Source organism: Artemia sp. Qi Xiang Cuo, chromosome 2 (genome assembly GCF_049724085.1).
Source record: "Artemia sp. Qi Xiang Cuo chromosome 2, ASM4972408v1, whole genome shotgun sequence".
NCBI classification, from domain to species: domain Eukaryota; kingdom Metazoa; phylum Arthropoda; class Branchiopoda; order Anostraca; family Artemiidae; genus Artemia; species Artemia sp. Qi Xiang Cuo.
The window spans coordinates 83318921-83339634 of NC_142795.1; the positions used below are offsets into that span (position 1 = coordinate 83318921).

The window sequence follows — 20714 nt, forward strand, 5'->3', positions numbered from 1 at the left end:
TTGTTCTAATGCCATTATTATGGCATTTAACTCAGCAGACATTATTGACAAATTATTTAATAATCTCTCGCCCATTGCAATTTTCAGGTGAGGAAGGAAAACACCACTTGCAACCTTCTCATTCATTTTTGACCCATCAACAAATATTTGTAAGTTATTTTTATATGTAATTGTATTAATTTCTTCAAATTTTTTCTTGACAAAAGCAATGGGTTTTAAATCTTTATTCCATTTTGAAAATTCAGTATTTATTATGGGAAATGACATATTCCATGGAGGGGATTGGGGGAAAGTAGGTGCAATAGACTTTGCTGGTACAGGGAACTTCTTTTGATACTCGTCTACATTGAGAGTTTTTCATCCAGTTTTTCCATAAAATAGACTATCTGGATTATTGCAGTGCATTCAGGTGCTTGAAACTTTTCTTTTCTCCGAAAATACTGAAGAGAATGCCACTAACATAGATCGTAGCTATTGATGGCTCTATAATAAACACAACTAATAGTTGTTCAGACGCTAACTCTTTCAAATGATTTTTTCGGAAAAACTTGTGGAAAAACAATAAGACAGCTTTATCATTTAATCTGTTTATCATAACCTGAATAGAATAAGTTTTATGAGCACTCTCGCCCCTCCCAGTAAATTTTTCTTCATGATGTCTCAAGGGACTAGGGCATAAGAAACGTGAACTAGCATTTTAAGTATCAATATGAAAGCACCTTTATAATAAAAAACGAGCATTTAGAGTATCAGCGTGAAAGCACATTTGCAATCAAAAATTAATGGGAATGAAATAACTAAAATGAGGAAGTGCGTCCAAATTCAATTTATGTAATGATGTAACATAAATTTAAGTAAGAGAAAAAAAGTGAAATTATATTGTGATTTTGCTAATGATTGCATAGGATTTAAGATAATGGAAGTTTTGGTATCAATTTTGTTTTTAGTATGATGGTTATGCATGAATATTCATTTGTCCATTGCCAAGAGTTCAAAGAAAAAAATATGAAAAATATGAAGGGAACTGTTAGAGCGCATTTTTGCGTCGCTGGCCCAGTCACTGAAAACGTCACCAAATATTCTTGTGGGACACCAGTGAGCTCAGTGAATGTTTTTGTGTTGCTGAGTCGTTGTGTGATGTCACCAGTGAGCTTTTCAGTCACTGGGCTTCAAGAGCTCCAGTGACGGAAATCGATAAAAGACGCGTAAAGTTAAGCAGTCATTGGCCCAGTGACTGGTTAACATAGTAACAGCTATTAACATAGTGGCGCAAAAATATACTCTTAGCTTTTCTTGCTCTTTTCTTCTTTGAATTGTAGTCAAACTGCAACTAATAAAACATAAAAATTGAATTCGGATCCAATCAAGAATTGCAAACTGCTTGACTGACTTATCGTCTATGAGCCTACAAATTATTGCAACAACACAAAATAGTTGAACTAAACAACTGAAAACAATTGAAGGCTTCTCCACCACATTGCAGTTAAATGCCTGTCTCTTTCCTTTTCATTGCCAAGTATTTCGCACAGAAGATCACTGGGTGATCTTCGCTTATCAGTGATAAGAATATTAAAATTTCTCACACACAGGTAGAGACAAACACGTTTACGTGTTTCACCGCAGAGAAAGATTCTTGCATCCAATAATTGCCGCTCGCGGAGTTAAGATGAGAATCTTAACTGACAGAAAAAGGATATCCATGCATATCTACATTGACAGTTTTCCTTCCGGTTATTTGTCTGAAAAAATTCTTTTTTTGTAAAATAGTGCTACTTAGCAAAAAAATTGCCACTTTTGATAAAAAGTGTCCTAATAGTGTCAGATGTCCCAAAAAGTTTCTTTTAAAAAAAGTGTCAAAACTGACACTAAAGTGTCACTAGTGGCAACCCTGACAAAGTTACATTAACCATGAGGAAGAATAAAATGAAAAACTGCCATTCCTAATTCATTCCTGAGGATAATCAGGATAATCAGGGAGGTATAAGTTGTTTTCTTAATCTTTTTGGGGGTGTCGCTTTATTCGGTAATTGGTTTGGTATCCTAGGCAAATTTCTAAGACATAGAAATCAGAAGAAGGTTAACTTGGAAGCTTGGCAATACCTTCCTGGAGTAGCCTATGTTTTAGCCCTGGATTCATTAGGCTACTGGAAATTTCATTTTCCTAACCCTTTTCCAAGATAGCACAAAGTAGCCAAACTAGAATTTTACCTTTTTTCAAATACTTGGTGTGTGTTGTAGCCAACTTAGTAAAGTAAGCCTGCTCAATAGGCTAGGATAGCCTAGGCCTACTGTGCATGCTCTAGAAGGAGACATGCTAGAACAAGACATTTTAGATAGCTTTTATGATGCTAATTTCTATAGTTTGTCTGTGTTTTGACAATTCATGCTTATCTTCTTTATATTGCTCTTGGCTTAGGCTAATAAAAAAAAACAACAAATAAACAGAGGATCTAAACTTCCTTAGATCCACCTGCTCCTCTACAGGCACCCAGGGCATTAAGAAGGAGCCACAAATCTTCCTGTTGGTTTCCTGCTGTCAGTATGTTCTGTCACTGAGGCTGGATTGAGGTATTCATGTTTTTTTTTTTATATCTGTCTATTAAATTTGACACATTGTTTTTCTAGGTTACCCTCTGTAGCATAAGCCCAATGGTTGCCAGTAGAGTAATGCATTCAGCAGCTAACAATGGGGAAAAATTTAGTCTTTGCTTGGTGACTTCCCATTTTTCAACTTTTTTGCTGCTGTTGCAATTTTGGTGAATGATAGTAGATCCATGTTAACATTTAAGGAAAAAAAAAGCTGATGCTGCAATCTCTAGGGAATTGTCTGATGGAGGTCTGTTCAACAGCTTTTCAAAGTAGCTGTCCAAACTTTGTTCATCACAAGCTGCTTTGTTATCTTGATACATCTTTTACCTGTCTGTGTTGAATGAAGGATTTCTTGCCAATTTTTCATTGGTGATTTTGTAGACAACTCTTGAGTCACCTCTCTGTTGTTTCTTTTTCCTAAGCTGATTTCTACTCATCTAAGTTTCTCTGGTCATTTCTGGCACTCATCTTCAGTGTTTTTTCTATGGCTCAATATTCTTTTGTTCTGAAGATTTCTTCTTTATTTTATCCAATAAAGGAAGAAGCCATAGGCTTGTCGCATAACAAACACAAAAAAATGACAGCTTAAACAGTAACACTGCAAGACACACACAAAAAAAAATAAACAAAACTAAATATTCATCAGTGAAAAAACAACTATACAACAACTATATTACAAAACTGTTTTTCATAGAACTCGGTTACAAAAAGAGGACTGTTAAATAATTGCACTGTTTGAGTAGAAACTACAGTATTGGGTAAACTATTCCAAAGTTTTGTTGCATGGTTAACAAAGCTACATTGACCTATTTTCTTGTGCACTTGTGGCTGATACATTTTATACAAGTTTTGTCAAGGGGCTGAGTAATGACTAAGTTTGAAGAAATCAGCCCAGTCCAGATTATTGGCACCCTTAATAATCCAGAATGTATTGATCAGGTCAATCCTATCCCATCAAAACTCCAGAGAAGGAAGTCCCAAAGACTCCAGTCAACACTGATACTATATGGCACAAACTTTGATGCCCAGTGTTGAACCTTTTCAATTTGTTGCAAGTCACATTTTTATGTAGGATACCACACAGAGGAACAATATTCCACCATTGGACATACTATTGTCTTGTATAGTGTCATAAAAGTGTGAAGGTTAAATTTCATAAAACTTCTTTTAATCCAAAGCAGACTGTAATTAGCATTTAGTAAAATTATTGACACATGCTTGTGAAACTTCAACTGGTTATCAAAGTGGACACCTAAATCCCTTACTGAATCTGCAGATGAAACAAGTGTATAACCAAGAAAATAATAATAAGTTGTGCTTTTTGAAAAGCACTAAAGTAAAAAACGTTTTTCATGATTTACAAGCATGGAGTTTAATTTACACCAATTATTTAGGACATTCAGATCCTCTTGAATAAGTGTGACATCAACCAGGGAGGTAGCACTTTTATACAGTTTTACATCATCTGCAAACAGTTTGACAGTGGAGTGACAAAATACTTCAGGCAAATCGTTGACAAATAAACAAAATAACACTGGGCCCAAGCAACTGCCTTGTGGCACACCACTCAAAATTGGACTCTCACTTGAAAGTGCACTACTGACTATAACTTGTTGGGAATGGCCTGATAAATAATCTGTAATCCATGTTAAAGTTCTACTGCCTAGCTTATACTTTCCACATTTTTCAAGCAATACACTTACTGAAACTTTGTCAAATACTTTACTGAAGTCAATGTACAAGCAATCAAACTTCAAACTAAAATCAGCCATATTTTGGAAATTTTTTCCTACTTCTAGCTACTGTGTATTACATGACCTGTTTTTTCTAAAACCATGTTATGACAGATGCCATAATTTTTTTTGGTTGAAGTAATCCTGTATCCAATATACAACAATCTTTTCAAAAACTCTCAAAAAATTGAAGTGTTTGAAATTGGATGATAATTTCCAAATTTGGATTTAGATCCTCCTTTATAGAGTGGCTTTACAACTGCTTTTTTCCACACTGATATATTACAGATATATTCTTAAATGACTGTTTTGAAGGAGATTAATTGTATTTAAATAGGCCTAGCTGTAGGGGTAACTTTAGTCTAAATTTAAAAAATTGTACTTTTGAAGCTTACAGTCAGCCAATTACCTTAAATCACAATTGTCAGCTATAGGTTAGTGAAGTATCACACTTGTCACTGGTTAGTGAAGATAATGTGTTGACTGATCAGGTAAGTCCCAAACTATTTGTCAGGGCTACTTACACCATTCCTTGCCAAGTATTGATTTAAATGACTCAATACTGGCAGAAAAGACTGTATCCTGGTCCAACAAGTTCCATAGATTCACTACCTGATTCAAAAAGAATTAAATGCAACCTTACCTCCATACTTGATGATGTGGATCACTAAAGATCAAATGCATCCACTGGTACTTCCAGGGTACCTTGGGCTGGGTTGCTTCTTAAAAAGTTTTTGATCATGTCCTCTTGTTCTTGAAGAAATATCTGGTAGAAAGATGTATGTGATAAACTTTTCATGGTTGAGTAGCTTGAATTTTATAATCATGTGATGTTTTAAAAAGTGATGATCTTTTGGCAATAAGCCAATGAGGGTAATCTTTTTTGGCCAAGAGGGGTAAGGGATTTCAGATTCAGAGACCTTTGATGTTTTTAGTTGTATGTCTATGAACTGATTATAGGGATTCTTTGTCTGATTTATTAATTGGGTTGGCAATGTACATACAGGACTAGCTTAGGCCAAAGTAAACCTTTAAAAAGCTTGGAACAACTGAAAGGGAATGACTACTGAAAGTTTTCTTTATCATATCAAGAGTCTGACTGGCCTTTGTGGCAGCAGTCTCAGTGCGTTAACTAAATTTTAACCCTTCATCAACTAACAGACCCAGGCTTTGTTTGGGATGACTACTGACAATGGGGTGCCTTTTTCTGTCCACTGACTCCATTGAGTATTGTTTGTTTGTATTTTTTTTTTTTTATAATGCTTTTTTTTTTTTTATTATATATATTATGTATTTTTTTTTTTTACTGAAGTGGATTAATTTGCACTTCTGGGCATTAAACTCCAGTTTCTGACTCTCTGCCCAGCATGTAAATTAGTCCAAGTCTGCTTGAATGGCTTCTATTTTGTCTGAACTTTTGACTGATCCAATTACTTTCAAATTGTCTGCAAAAAGGCATATTTTATTGTTGATGTTTGGATGTGCACCAGTAATGAAAATATTGAATAAAATTGGACCCAGGACTGCGCCTTGAGGCACTCTAACTCTCTTATCCAAAATATTAGAGAGAAATGTTTGCCAGTTTTCCCAAAACACTTTTATTACTTGTTTTCTATTACTGAGAAAAACATCCCTGAGTCAGTAGTTGCTGTATTAGTACCAATAGAATGTAGCATGTATATACAGTCTCCTGTCACACACCTTCTTGAATGCTTTTGCAAAATCCAGCAACATTATGTTTACTGGAAAACCCTTGCTGATAAAACCTAGTCCAACTGATCCCAGCTATCTAAACCTATCTACATCATGTCAAAGATTAGGGGGCCAATGTTTAGGCCTATATTCAGGAAAGATACAAATCAAGATGTTTGTCTGAGATTAGGCAGTATCCAAGTCCAGGGGTCCTACACTATCCTAGTAATTATTGCAAGATACCCAATAGGCTAGTCAGATAGCTAATAACCGCTTTCTTCATAAAATTTGGAAAATGTAAATTGTTATTATATTATATTTCTTGGAATTATATATTTCTACTATTAAATTTTCTATATTAGAATATGAATGCTCAAATATTTGAGATATAGATTTAAAAAAATGCTGAATACTTTACATACACAAATAGTCTATAATGGAGCATTATCTTGGACACACATTTAAACCATGAGCTGTTTCTTTAAAAATGTTATCTAATCTTAGAAAGAGGATGCTAAAGTTAGAGCAAAGAATATAAATCATAGACAAGCTCAATGTAGGACACATTTAGTTTAAGACAATTGTTGTGACACACATTAACTATTTTTAAATAGGTTGAAGTATTTTAGAAAGTGGTTTAGCTAAGTGAATGAAAATTTCAGTTGTACTAATGTAGAGCTGCTCCTGGTCAAAAGTGTAGGAGATAGCCTAAAATTCTAGTTTAGGAGCTTCTTGATATCTTGAAAAGTAATTGAGTCAGGTGAACAAAAATTCTCAGGAATGTATTGTTTGTGTAAGCTTTTTAATTTCTAAGCTTATATATTTTTATAATAGCTTTATATTTTTATAGATTATAATTTATTGAGAATTTTTAATAGTAATTCAAAATGTTTTCTATTTCTATTTGTTTTTTTGTAGGATTTGAAGATACTTAATCAAGCGATACTGAAATGCTCATGGAAAGCTTAAACTCTACTCCACTGCTTCAACAACAAATTCTACCTGGTGGTATTTCACCTAGAACTTCCACTCTATTGCCAGAATTGGGCTTCCAGGAAGTGGATAGCAATGGTGAAGGTATATTTAAACCTGTATTGTTGTGAAATCAATAAAAAATAATTTTGTGTTAAAAAATGTCTTATCCTGGATAAAGCATGAGACATAATACAAAACTTTCAAATAGCATTACTAAAAGTCTTAAGTTTTCATTGGGAATCCTTAGAAAACACTAAAGCAATTTATACATTAAACACAAAACAATTGAGAGATTAATAGCTTCTTGTAGGACTGCTTTCATGTTTGAGGTATTACAGCACTTTTTGTGTAAATAAAAAGTTAAATCAAGTTTGCAAAGGGCTTATTCTTTTGCCATTATCCCATTCTAGTCCCTAAAGGGTAATTCCAAGTGAATATAAATCTTTTATATTGAGGTCTTTTTATTTTGGGCTAAGTTTTAATTTTGAATCCTAAGAAAACACATCAATGGAATATAAGAGTTAAACACAAAGCATGATGAGCTTGAAAGTTTATTGTGGGATAATTTTTGCATTTGAAGTTCTGCAGCGCTTTTTCAGGAAATAAAAAAGTTAAATCCAGTTAGTAAATGCCCAATTTCTTTGCCGTTTTCCTATTCTAATCCTGGAAGGCTAGTTCTGAGTGAAAATTTTTCTGTGTCCATGTTAGTCTAATTATAAAAATTAATTAATGACTGTTTGGATGTGTATATCTATGACCAAAATGCTAATTAGTCTATAGGAATCAGTTTTAAAGTAATCAAATTATCACAATCTAATTTGTTCAGGCTTTTTGTTCAAGTATTTTGAATTTCTTTATTTATTGTTTAGTTGCAGCAGCTGAATTTACTTTGTCAAGTGATAACAGATGCTCATGAAAGCTTCAAATTCTACTCTATCTCATGAAAATCAAAATCAACATATGGATAACATAGGATAAAAACACCCAGAATTTTTAGTTTACCACCAAAGTTGAACTCTTGAAACCAAAATAGCAATGACGAGGGTATTTTCCAAACTAACAATGTTTCGAATTCAGTTTGAATATTAAATTATAACGTCGAAACTGTTTCATGATGCATAACATATGAGTATCCTATGTTTTTAGGACATTGAATTATGCCACTAAAAATTTAAAGTAAGGCTGGGTTTGATTTTCAATTCCTAAAAAAATGTTTTCAAGCACTTTAAATGTAAAATGAAAAAAAATTGTGAGACAAAAAGTTCTTGTGATGCTCTTTTAAGATTTAAACTTTTGCAACCTTTTTTAAGTAACTGGAAAGGTAGACCATTGCAGTGCAGGGAAATCGTTTTTCTTGCAGTTATGGCATTTTTCTGCAAAATCCTTATTTTTTCAATATTGCTAAACTTTCAACAGCTTAAGAATTTTATATAATAAGACTGGAGATTGATATTTATGGAATTTAATTTGAAATGCATATTAACCATCACACTGAATATAATGACTTGCAAGTTTTTTGTTGTTATTTTTTTAAACAGACAGCTTTCTTTTTATTTCAAAACAAGTTAAAATCTAGAAAATTCCCTCATTTGTCTAGTATTTTGGAAGCAATTTGATGAGGATCTAAATTGATAAAATTAGAGGAAATCAACAATATCCTTAATACAATAACAAATGATAGTCTTTATAAATGATGTTAAAATTGCAAGAGTGCTATTAAGTATTTCATTGCTTTTGATTCAAAAACTATGTTTGTTTAATCCTGAGTGATGGAGTTCCTTGAATTATGTTGAAACTTTTTCATTTTATCTCAAGGGGCAAATTCTCTTTTGTGAGTTTAGTTGGTAAAGGTAAACTCCATAAATGTATCATAGGGTGGTGTGTAGAGTTCAACTGAGTTTAATGTTGGGGGTTCTTTAGTTGATTATATGTTATATACCTTGACTTAGCACCTGATGATCAGTACTGAAACTCTTCATCTCATCCAAAGGGGGTTCTCTTTTGTGAGTTTAGTTGGCAAAGATAAAGTCCATCAACATATCAAAGGGTGGAATGTGAAGCTCTACTGGTTTCACTCTTTGAAGCCCCATTGTTAATTACTTTTGCTCAGAACCCAATGAAATTAGTCCCGCAGTTTGCATTATCCAAGCACATTCAGACCCTGATCAATCTCTACCATTTTTTTGTGGTTGTTGCATGTTGTCTATCATAATGTAGTAATGTTAATACAGGAATATAAAATCTTTATTCACATGGAACTTGAGGTATTAAGTTGAAACTTTCTGAGGTTATCATACTGAGGGCTTTAAGCTGAAACTTTCTGGGTCGGTTAAGGGAGATATTGAAGAATGAAGAGAAAACCGGTTTTAGATATGTTTTAGCTGTTGAAAAGCTCATTAAATTGCCCTATAATTTTCTTTAAAAATATCCCAAACCGAGCTGTTCTGCAACCACCTTGGTTCTCCTAATTATAAAGACTATTTTTTAGACCATCCCTGGCACACAAGAAAGCCTTTGAACCAGTCACTAGTTCAACCAGTTCTTTTTTCAATTGAATACCTGTCCAAAGGATACCCTCGCCTCCACACCCATGCCCCCTTTCTCTTTTTTCCAAAATGAGCCCAATCACCCCTTAGCCATCCTCCACACTGCTTTTCAGCATTATCCCCCTTCTCCACCATTCAACCTTCCCAACCCCCTTGTGAACCCACGCAATGCTACTTCTTTGAACCAGATCTCTCGAAAAATAACCTCATATCTCTTTTTTCCTCTAGGGTACTCCATCCATATGCCTAAGGTTTCATGGTTTTTGTGGATGCAAGGTATCACCTAATGAATAATACTAATCCTCCTTGTCCCTAACTGTATACTATTTCCACCACCTTGATCGCTTGCCCCTGTTGTCTCTATCCCCTTCCTCACCCCCCAACACAAGGTAATTTCATTCCTAACCACGCCCCTCCATTTTTCACTTGTTCTAGTTACCATGACAATAAGGGTGCTTCGATAGAAGTTAATTCTTCCACCGTACCTTTTTTCTTTCTCAGCGCTCCAAATCCTTTACACAAATCCATTTTGTGTTTGGCTTTTCGAAATGTTTGAAATTTCTAGAACTCCTTGTTACTAATGCTGAAAGTCTAAATTTTGATAAGCTAACTCAAATTGAGGTCCTATCGGAATCAAACAAAATAGGTGTTTGTGATGGTGGTGGTGTTTTGTTTTTACTGAGATTAACCTTTTATCACAAAATTATCCGAGTCCCCTGTTTATCTGATCATGATATCCTTATTGCTCGTCAAACCAAAATGGTAATGAAAAACCTAGATTCATACACCAATTGCAGTCTAGTGTTGATTTTGTTATTTCTAACCACCTCAATGCTGGACTTTTTTTAGTTGATGAAAGCAAAACCAATTAACTTAAGATGGATTTAGTCTTCTCTTAATGATAAGCAAATAGTTAAAATACCAACTATTAGGGAAAACACCTCTCTTTTTGTGATTCCAACCAGTATGACTAGTTTTTATCCCCCCCCCTCTCTCAGCTATGCCCTCTTTTGGTTTTAGTTAACATGTTTCTCTCTTTTTTATCTCCGTCTTCAAACTAAGCATTCTTTTTCAATAATCTATAGCTATTACCAGGAGCGAATCTCCAGCATTTTTATTGGGGGAGGGGGGCAACTGCCCCCCTTGCCACCCCCAAACGACACCCCTGGCTATTACCACCCTCTTAACAATTGTGGTCTTCTTACTCTTGTTCCGTGGCGGAATGCCGAAAATTGGTCAGATATTTTAAGTTTACAAAATCTTGATTTAAAATTGCAGTTTTCCGTAAAAAAGCTAGATAATGAATATTTAACTTAATTCCTAGAAAAATGGTTCAAAAAGTGCTCCAGTGATAAACTATACATTGGTCAATTTACCAAAATACTAATTAGGAGTAAATTAAAGTTTTTCAAAAATGGGAATTTGAATGAGGCAATACACTAAGAAAAATACTAAAGAAACATTCGTAATCTGTCCAATCCTATTACAAAAATAAGGTAGCACAATTTTTTAATAGCAAAACAAAAATTGAAATTCCGAGGTTAAAGTTGTATGGCAGGAGACCCGAGCAGCTTCATTTCAACCTACCTGAATCACTTGAAATTACAACCAATACCGTTTAAATGTTCCTCGCTTCCTTTGTCCAAAGCCTTACGGCATTATTTTTTCAATTACCAGCTGATTCAATTTCCCTTTTTTTCCTGTTATTCACCCTTTTGAGATTGAAAAAAGGATCAGAAAACTAAGAAAATCAAGGTCTATCTATTTTTTCTCTTCAGTGATAGAAATTCTGAAAGGTCAATTTGTTCAAAAGTTCAAGCAGTTATCCCTCCGCAGCCCCCAGGGCAACCATTGTAACTTATGCAAATTATCCATTATCTATTAAATATTCAAGTTTATTTTCGTAAGCTCTCTAATCTTATTTTGATTATTATAGTGACTTTTGTTTTATTTATTGTCTATTTATTTGGAAAAACTAAAGCACATTGTTCCAAGAAATATATTGTTCAGTAAAATAGAAATAACGCAATAGGCCTTAGAGCTTTTATGGCTTGGGGATAGGAATGGGGCAGTAGCCAAACTCCTGTTTATAGAATTTTTGTGAGTTTTAGGTTTGGCTTAAGTATTCAATTTAATTTTTATTCGTATTAAGACTTATTTTTTTTTATCTATATCAGTATCTGTTGTCTTTATGTTTGATATGGTCATTTATTTTTTAAGTTCTTTTGGTTTAGAGTTGCATTTATCCTTTAATAGTAATTTGTGGTTGTTTTGGGTTTTAATTGCAATTTCTGCTTTAGTTTTCTGTTCTTTACTTTTTCTATCGTAAATTTATTATAGATCTTAGCTTTTCTTCAAAAAACACATTTATCAGAATTTTTTTTATTAATTTAGGAAAAAGATGAGGGAATCCACTGACAATCTGGAGAAATGGGAAAAATAAAAGCTGACTTGGCACTTATTATGATTTCTTTCATCGACTATTTGTCGAGCGCACGCACAATTTCTGCAAAAGATAGGGGACAGACGAAATCTAAACAATATAATTATTTAGATTAAACAATATAATCTAAACAATATAAGTTATACATGTGTTTTTACATGTATAACTAAATATAATAAAAATAACTGGATTGAATAATAAATAATTAACTAGAATCTGCAAATTTTCTAATGCCATTTTGGGGTGTGGCTGTTCAATTTAAAATAGCACCGAAAAAACTCACCAGATATGATCCAGCATCACACCAATGCTTAGAACCTCCTTGTCGTTGTATGTGTCGCCATTCTAAACATCCATCATCAGAATTTTCCTTCTTAAAGAAATGATTTGAGATTTTCTCTCTTACTTAAAGGAACTTTTAAAATAAGTGAAAATTGTTAACGCGGGAAAAAGACAAAAGTTTATATACCCTACAAAAATATCTTTTCCTTTGACTGAAATTGAATGTTTATTATAAACATATATTTGTTCTGATATCATAGGCAGCGCAATCGTGCTGCCTAAGTAAAGAACGATGTTGGCACAAAGTATTTTTTTTTTTCATACCAGGGCACTTGGTATCAAGGGGGTTGTTGTAGCAACTTCGAAAAGGGCTCATTCGATTGGAAATTAGAGTGGCTAGTGCCCTTTTTAATAGTCGAAAGTGATTGGCGGGCAACTGCTCAACCCCCCCCCCCCCCACACACACCCATCATTCACCCAAACGCATCCAATCAAAATTTTGAGATTTCACATTCACCCAAACGCATCCAATCAAAATTTTGTTCAGCGTAGTTGATTTCCAGATAGAAAATATGTTTTTGAGGAGGACACTCCCCCACAACCCTCAGGGCAAGACTTTTAAGTTATGCCCTGGGGGCATATAAGAACGATGTTAGCACAATGCATTATTTTTTTTTTCCTTTAAAGCGGGGCACTTCGTATCGAAGAAGTTCTCGTAGAAACTTCGAAAAGGGCTCATTCAATTGGAAATTGGAGTGGCTTTTGCCCTTTTTAATAATCGAAAGTGATTGGAAGGCGACTAACACCCCATCCACGCCCACCATTCCCCGAAACACATCCAATCAAAATTTTGAGATAGCCATTTTGTTCAGCGTAGTTGATTTTTAGATAGAAATTATGTTTTTGAGGAGGACACTCTCCCATAGCCCTCAGGGCAAGGGTTGTAATTTATGCCCTGGGGGCATATAAGGTTTTTGTAGAAGGCGTTGTCGTAGAAACTTCAAAAAATTCTCATTTGATTGGAAATTCAAAGGGCTAGTGCCCTTTTTAATAGTCGAAAGTGATTAGAGGGCACCTAACCCCCCCTCTCGTGCCCACCTTTTCCCCGAACAAACCCAATCAAATTTTAGAGATAGCCATTTTGTTCAACATAGTTTTAAGTTCTGTAAATTAGTTCTTTGAGGATGACAATCCCTCCACAGCCCCCAGGCCAAGGGTTGTAAGTTATGCCCTGGGGGCAAACAAGGTTTTTATAGAACGCGCTGTAGTAGAAACTTCAAAAAGGGCTCATTCGATTGAAAATCGAAATGGCTAGTGCCCTTTTTAATAGTCGAAAGTGATTGGAAGGCAGCTAACACCCCTTCCGTGCTCACCATTTCCCCAAACACCTCCAATGAAAATTTTGATAGCCTTTTTTCCACACAGTTCAAAGTTCAGGAAATTATACCTTTGAGCAGGACACCCCCCCCCCACAGTCTTCAGGGCAAGTATTATAAGTTATGCCCTGGGGGAATAGAAGGCTTTTATTGTAATCTTTGTCGCAGAAAATTGAAAAAGGGCTCATTCGATAGGATATTCAAAGGGTTAGTGCCCTTTTTAATAGTCGAAAGTTATTTGAAGGCAACTAATCCCCCTCTAACGCCCACATTTTCTCCAAACACATCCAATCGAAATTTTCAGATAGCCATTTTACTCGACGTAGTTGAAAGTTTTGGAAATTAGGTTTTTAAGGATGACAACCCCTCCCCCCCACACTCCTCGGGGCAAGGGTTGTAAGTTATGCCCTGGGGCTAATAAGGTTTTTATTGAAAGCGTTGTCGTAGAAACTTCAAAGGTGATCATTCAATTGGAAATTAAAGGACTAGTTTCTTTTTAATAGTTGAAAGTGATTGGAGAGTGACTAACCCCCCTATCACGCCCACCATTTTCCCAAACACATCCAATCAAAATTTTGAGATATCCATTTTGTTCAACGTAGTTGAAAGTTCTGGAAATTAGGTCTTTTAGGATGATAACCCCCCTCAGAGCCCCCAGTGTAAGGGTTGTAAATTATGCCCTGGGGGCATATAAGGTTTATATAGAAACTTGTTATAGAAATTTCAAAAAGGGCTCATTTTATTGGAAATTGAAATTGCCCTTTTTAATAGTCGAAAGTGATTGGAGAGTGACTAACGCCCCTCTCACGCCCACCATTTTCCCAAAAAAATTCAATCAAAGTTTAGAGACAGCCATTTTGTTTAACGCAGTTGAAAGTTCTGGAAATTCTGTATTCAAGGATGACAAACCCCTCAGAGCTCCCAGGGCAGAAGTTGTAAGTTATTCCCTGTGGGCATATCAGGTTTTTGTAAATAGAGTTGTCGTAAAACTTCAAAAGGGGATCTTTCAATTGGAAATTGAGAGGGCTAGTGTCCTTTTTAATTGTCGAAAGTGATTGGAGGATAACTAACCCCCTCTCACGCCCACCATTCCTCCAAACACATCCAATCAAAATTTCCATATAGCCATTTTGTTCAACTTAGTAGAAAGTTCTGGAAATTAATTCTTTGAGAATGACACCCCCCCAGGCCCTCAGGGAAAGGGTTGTAAGTTATGCCCTGGGGGCATATAAGGTTTGTATTGAAAGTGTTGTTGTAGAAACTTCAAAAGGGTTCATTTGATTGGAAATTGAAAGGGTTAGTGCCCTTTTTAATAGCTGATAGTGATTGGAGAGCGACTAATGCCCCTCTTACGCCCACCATTTCCCCAAACACATCCAATCAAAATTTTGAGATAGCCATTAGCCATTAGTTTAACGTAGTTGAAAGTTCTGGAAATTAGGTCTTAGAGGATGACAATCGCCCTAACAGCCCTTAGGGTAAGGATTGTAATTTATGCCCTGGGGACATATAAGGTGTTTATAGAAAGTGTTGTCGTTTCAAAAATGGCTCATTCGATTGGAAATCAAAAGGCCTAGTGCCCTTTTTAATAGTCAAAAGTGATTGGAGGGTAACTAACCCCCTCTCACGCTCACCATTCCTCCAAACCCGTCCAATAAAAATTTTCAGATAACCATTTTGTTCAACTTAGTAGAAATTTATGAAAATTAGGTCTTTGAGGATGACACCCCCCCCCAGCCCTCAGGGCAAGGTTTGTAATCTATGCCCTGGGGGGGCCTATAAGGTTTTTATTGTAAGCGTTGTCGCAGAAACTTCAAAAGGGCTCATTTGATTGGAAATTGAAAGGGCTAGTGCCTTTTTTTAAAGTTAAAAGTAATTGGAGAGCAAATAACGTCCCTCTTACGCCCACCATTTCCCCAAACACATCCAATAAAATTTTTGAGATAGCCATTTAGTTTAACGTAGTTGAAAGTTCTGGAAATTAGGTCTTAGAGGATGACAATCACCCTAACAACCCTTAGGGTTGTAATTTATGCCCTGGGGACATATAAGGTGTTTATAGAAAGTGTTGTCGTTTCCAAAAGGGATCTTTCGATTGGAAATCGAAAAGCCTACTGCCTTTTTTAAAACTCGAAAGTGATTGGAAGGCTTGACATTTTAATAGTAAAGATCGGTTTGGGTATAATGTATTATTTTTGTTTTTGTTTAGACCAGGGCATTTCTTAGCGAGGGATTTGTCGGGGGAACTTCGAAAACGGCTCATTCGATTGAAAATAGAAAGGGCTGATGCCCTTTTTATTATTCGAAAGTGATTGGAGGGCAAAAGTAATCCCACTCCCACGCCAACCGTCCCATTTGCCCATTGTGTTTAAAAACTAAATGTTGCCTTAAGATTAAATCAAAATGTACTGTCTTAATGCTAATTTCCAATAAGTCATCTCTCAGCAGTATCCCAAGAACGACTGAGGGTATTATGTTCAGACTTCCGGGGCTACTTCTGCTCTTAAAATTTAACTAAATCAAAATAGCGTAAATGTATCCAAGCTATCAAAGAAAGTAAACAGATTTTTGCCGAATAGTATCAAGTTTTCCATTTCAGGTCAACTAGAGGAGGTATGAAACTAAGTTAAACCCTTTTATTGTGTCCAGATTTTTAAAAGGTTGTATGTTGTTAAAAATTGCTGAAAATTTTTCTCCAGCATACAAATAGCAGGCCAAACTATAAAGTCTTAAAAAAAACGAAAAGATTTAAAGTATTATTTTCTTTTTGCCTGAAAAGACTATGTTCTACCATCAGACACTGTTAACTCAGATTCAGTCAATGCATTTAAGAACAAAATTGACAAACATTATAGTGATAAAGCATTTGATTATTTAAATTTTTGTAGATAGAGGCGCAAGCCTGTTTTCGCAATATATTATTATTATTATTATTAATATAAAACGAACAGAAATTAATTAGAAAAAAACTTTCCACAAAATAAGTTTTTCAAAGAAAAGTAAAGAACTCCATTAAACAAAAATGAGCAAAAATAAAATCAAATAATCTACCAAGCGTGAAACTACCACAAATCAGCATCGATAAATTAAATGAAACCCAAAACGAACACAAATTAAGATAAGTAACCGAGTCAAACTCAAAACGAGCAGAAATTAACATAAGTTGGACTCAAAACCCCTATGCCTTCCCAAGGTCAGAACAAAATTTGCACTTTACTGAAAAAAGTACAAATGAATGTGCATTGTCAGTTTAATATACATATACTGATATTTAGTTATCAAAATGTTAATATTATTTGATTTATTAAAGTTATAAAAATAAAAACATTTATATTTTTCAGTAAAGTGCAAATTTTGTTCTGGGGTTGGGAAAGCATAGGGGTATTGAGCCCAAATTATGTTAATTTCTACTCGTTTTGACCTGACTCGGTCATTTATTGTAATTTCTTTTTTTTTTGGGGTTTCATTTATTTGTCGATGCTGATTTGTGGTAATTTCACGCTTGGAAGATTTTTTTATTTGATTTTTGCTCATTTTTTGTTTAATGGAGTTCTTTACTTTTCTTTGAAAAAAACTTATTTTGTGGAAAAAGTTTTTTATAATTAATTATAATGAAACGTTAAAAGGTCTCCGTTTCCATTCATATTTCTTTCCTTGCAACTTAACTGTTATTTTCTACTGTCTACAATTTCTGCTCTCCGCTATCTACGAGTGCTACAAAAAATTGTGATTGCTTATTGTTCGCTAATTAATTTGCAAGTTAATTTTGCTTGTTTCTTGCTGCAAAAGTAAACACTAAAATCGGCAAATTGTTACTTTGTTATATTCAGAAAATTAAAGTCTTTCCATTAAAACATCCTCCTCCCCAATTATGATTGGATCTAGCCAAGGGTGCATTTTTTTTTTTTTTTTGTTAAAAGCTTCATCTTCACTCTTTACTTAAGTCAGAAAATCTATTTTTCACGGTTAACGTAAGCACAACCGAGAGAGACAGAGAAATAGAAAAGGAAATTAACCGTTAAAACATATTTAAACATCTTAAAGTTTTTTTTAACTCTTAAAAAGATTGTTTTAGTATTCTAATGTATATGAAATGAAATTGATTGGGAGTGTTTTTATGCCCTTTTTGTTAATGTTTAATCTAATCAGATGAAACAAGTGGTAGATGACGTAGATCCCAATCATGTACTATTTGTCGAGTGTTCCCCTTTCATTTATAATTGCTATGACTCCCCTGTATTTAATTTTTTAATATCATTCTACTAAAATAAAACAATTTCTTTACCGTAGAGATATTGAATTTTACAGGGTGCAGTTCTGATGGTCTACCTCAGCCGAAACTATTCGACCCAAAACCAATCGTTGCTGTAGAAAGGCTGACAAAGAAGGATATAGAAGAATTAACAGCCGGTATCTGGCGTTGCAGCATTTGCGGAAAAGCAGAGAGGTCATTTTTGATATTAGATCTTCACGTAGACACTGGCTGTGAAGAACTTTCGCCAATAGAATGCGATGTCTGTCCTGAAGTGGTTCGCAATTATAACAATTTTGTTGTTCATTTTATGGAACACCAAATGGGAGGGAGGAGAAAATGTCCAATTTGTTTACGAGAAGATATTGGTGATATGCGACATCATCTAATTTCACTAGACCACTTTTCACCGAATCTTTCTGAACTAGACTTAAATTCTTCTGAATTGCAATCTGAAGCAAAAGGCTTAAATAATCAGAAAATGGTTTTGAATAGTTGCTTGCAAAGTAAAAGGCAGAGAAAATTGGAAAAACATAAAATAATAGACACTGGGAAAAACCCATATAAATGTGATAGATGTCAGAAAGGCTTTTCTTCCTCGGGTAATTTGAATCAGCATCGAAGAGTGCATACTGGTGATAAACCCTTTCGATGTGATATATGTAAAAAATGCTTTTCTTTACTGGATAGTTTGAACAGACACCAAAGAGTGCACAGTGGCGAGAAACCTTTTGAATGTAGTGTATGTAAAAAGAGCTTTTCTCAAAAGCATCATTTGACTGCCCATCAAAGGGTGCATACTGGTGAAAAACCGTTTAAATGCGATGTATGTAATAAATACTTTTCTGGATCAAACAATTTAAAAAGGCATCTAAGAGTGCACGGTGGCAAGAAACCTTTTGAGTGTAGTGTATGTAAAAAGAGCTTTTCTCAAAAGTGTCATTTGACTGCCCATCAAAGGGTGCATACTGGTGAAAAACCGTTTAAATGTGGTTTATGCAAGAAGAGCTTTTCTAGACTATTCAGTTTGAAAAGGCATAAAAGAGTACATATAGGCGAGAAACCTTTTGAATGTAGAGAAGCCATTTAAATCGATGTATGTAAGAAATGCTTTTCTGGATCAAACAATTTAAAAACGCATCTAAGAGTGCACGGTGGCGAGAAACCTTTTGAATGTAGGGTATGCAAAAAGAGCTTTTCTCAAAAGTGTAATTTGACTGCCCATCAAAGGGTGCATACTGGTGAAAAACCATTTAAATGTGGTTTATGTAAGAAGAGCTTTTCTAGCCTATTCAATTTGAAAAAGCTTAAAAGTGCATGCACCCAAGAAACTTTTTAAATGAGATTTATGACTCCAGTTTCTCTGCTTCTTTGGCAAGTGAAGTTTGATTTATATCCAATAACCCAATCATTTGTAGAACTACACAAGCAGAGATATACTTGAGCTTAGTTTGCACAGTTTCTTACAATAGTTACAGTTAGTTTACAATATTTTTGCACAGTTAGTTTACAATATTTTCTTTAATGAGTTATTTGAACAGAAATAGAAGAATCTAACGTCCAAAGCGCATGTCTATTAGGATTTTTAGGGATCCAAAAATATACAAAAAAAAAACAAGGTAATGATTTGAAAGGTGCCTAAACACCATTTATTTCGCAAAAAAAAAAGAAGAACTGAAAAGAGTTGAAAAAGTAACAGAATTTACTGGGTTGTTATTCCATAGCTATGAGTCTGTTTTCCATCTTTTATTTCTCAAATTTAGTTTTTAGTTTTTGTAGATTTAAAAATTCGTTGAAAACATGTGAAAATAGGTAAATTTTTCAAACCAGCTCAGATAGAGGAAAAGAAAAAGAACGTAATATTATAAATCTAAATTAAAGAATGAATAGAAGTGAAACTGGTGAATTTAACTTTTTTATTTTATTGAATCAAAGCCAGCGCAACAGCGCTGCCTCAGTAAAGAGCGATGTGGGCACAACGTGTTATTTATTTTTTTATTTTATTTTTTTGTTTTTCTTAGACTAGGGCACTTCGTATCGCAGGAAATGTCGTAAAAACTTCAAAAATTGCTCATTCGATTGGAAATTGAATGGGGGCATAAAAGGTTTTTATAGAAAGGGTGGTCATGTAAGCTTCGTAGGGGCTTATTAGATTGGTAATCAGAAGTTCTAGTGCCCTTTTTAAGATTCAAAGTGATCAGAGGGCAACTACCCCCCCCCTCCCCTCGTCCCACACGTTATGTCTTCCCGAAATGCACCCAATAAAAATTTTGAGACGACCATTTGTTGTCGTAATAACTTCGAAAAGGGCAAATTTGATTGCAAATTGAAAGGGCTAGTCTCCTTTTAAACAGTCAAAAGTGATTGAAGGGAAAATGACCCCCCTCCACGCCCACCATTTCCCCAAACACATCCAATCAAAATTTTGAGATAGCCATTTTGTTCAACTTAGTTAAAAGGTCCAGAAATTATGTCTTTGAGGATGGCAACAACCCTCTGGGCAAGGGTTGCAAGTTATGTCCTGGGGGCATATAAGGTTCTCATAGGAAGGGAGATTGTATAAACTTCTGATAGGGCTCATTGGATTGGTAATTAGAAGTCCTAGTGACCCTTTTAACATTCAGGGTGATTGGAGGGTGGATACCCCCCCCTCCCCGACACCCACACCATGTATTTTCCAGAAATTCATCTCATAGAAATTTTGAGATGGCCGTTTGTTGTCGTAGAAACTTCGAAAAGGGCTAATTCGATTGCAAATTGAAAGGGCTAGTCTCCTTTCGAATAGTCAAAAGGGATTGGAGGGCAACTAACCCCCCTCCACGCCCA

General features: G+C 34.8%; 1 protein-coding gene across 1 annotated transcript; it reads left to right on the top strand.

Annotated features, from left to right (window-relative positions):
• Positions 1–1926: 1926 nt before the first annotated feature.
• Positions 1927–19149, top strand: LOC148955706 (uncharacterized). Its single transcript, XM_089108317.1, has 3 exons — positions 1927–1978; positions 6933–7091; positions 17945–19149. Exons 2-3 carry the CDS (start codon positions 6965–6967, stop codon positions 18976–18978), a joined length of 1161 nt encoding a protein of 386 aa, XP_088964443.1. The 5' UTR covers positions 1927–1978; positions 6933–6964; the 3' UTR covers positions 18979–19149.
• The last annotated feature ends 1565 nt before the right edge of the window (positions 19150–20714 follow it).

Bases quoted from the DNA above. Each gene is read 5' to 3' on its own strand.
- LOC148955706 (XM_089108317.1), top strand. From the start codon at position 6,965: ATGCTCATGGAAAGCTTAAACTCTACTCCACTGCTTCAACAACAAATT. The intron at 7,092-17,944 runs GTATATTTAAAC...TGAATTTTACAG, and splicing joins AGTGGATAGCAATGGTGAAG to GGTGCAGTTCTGATGGTCTA.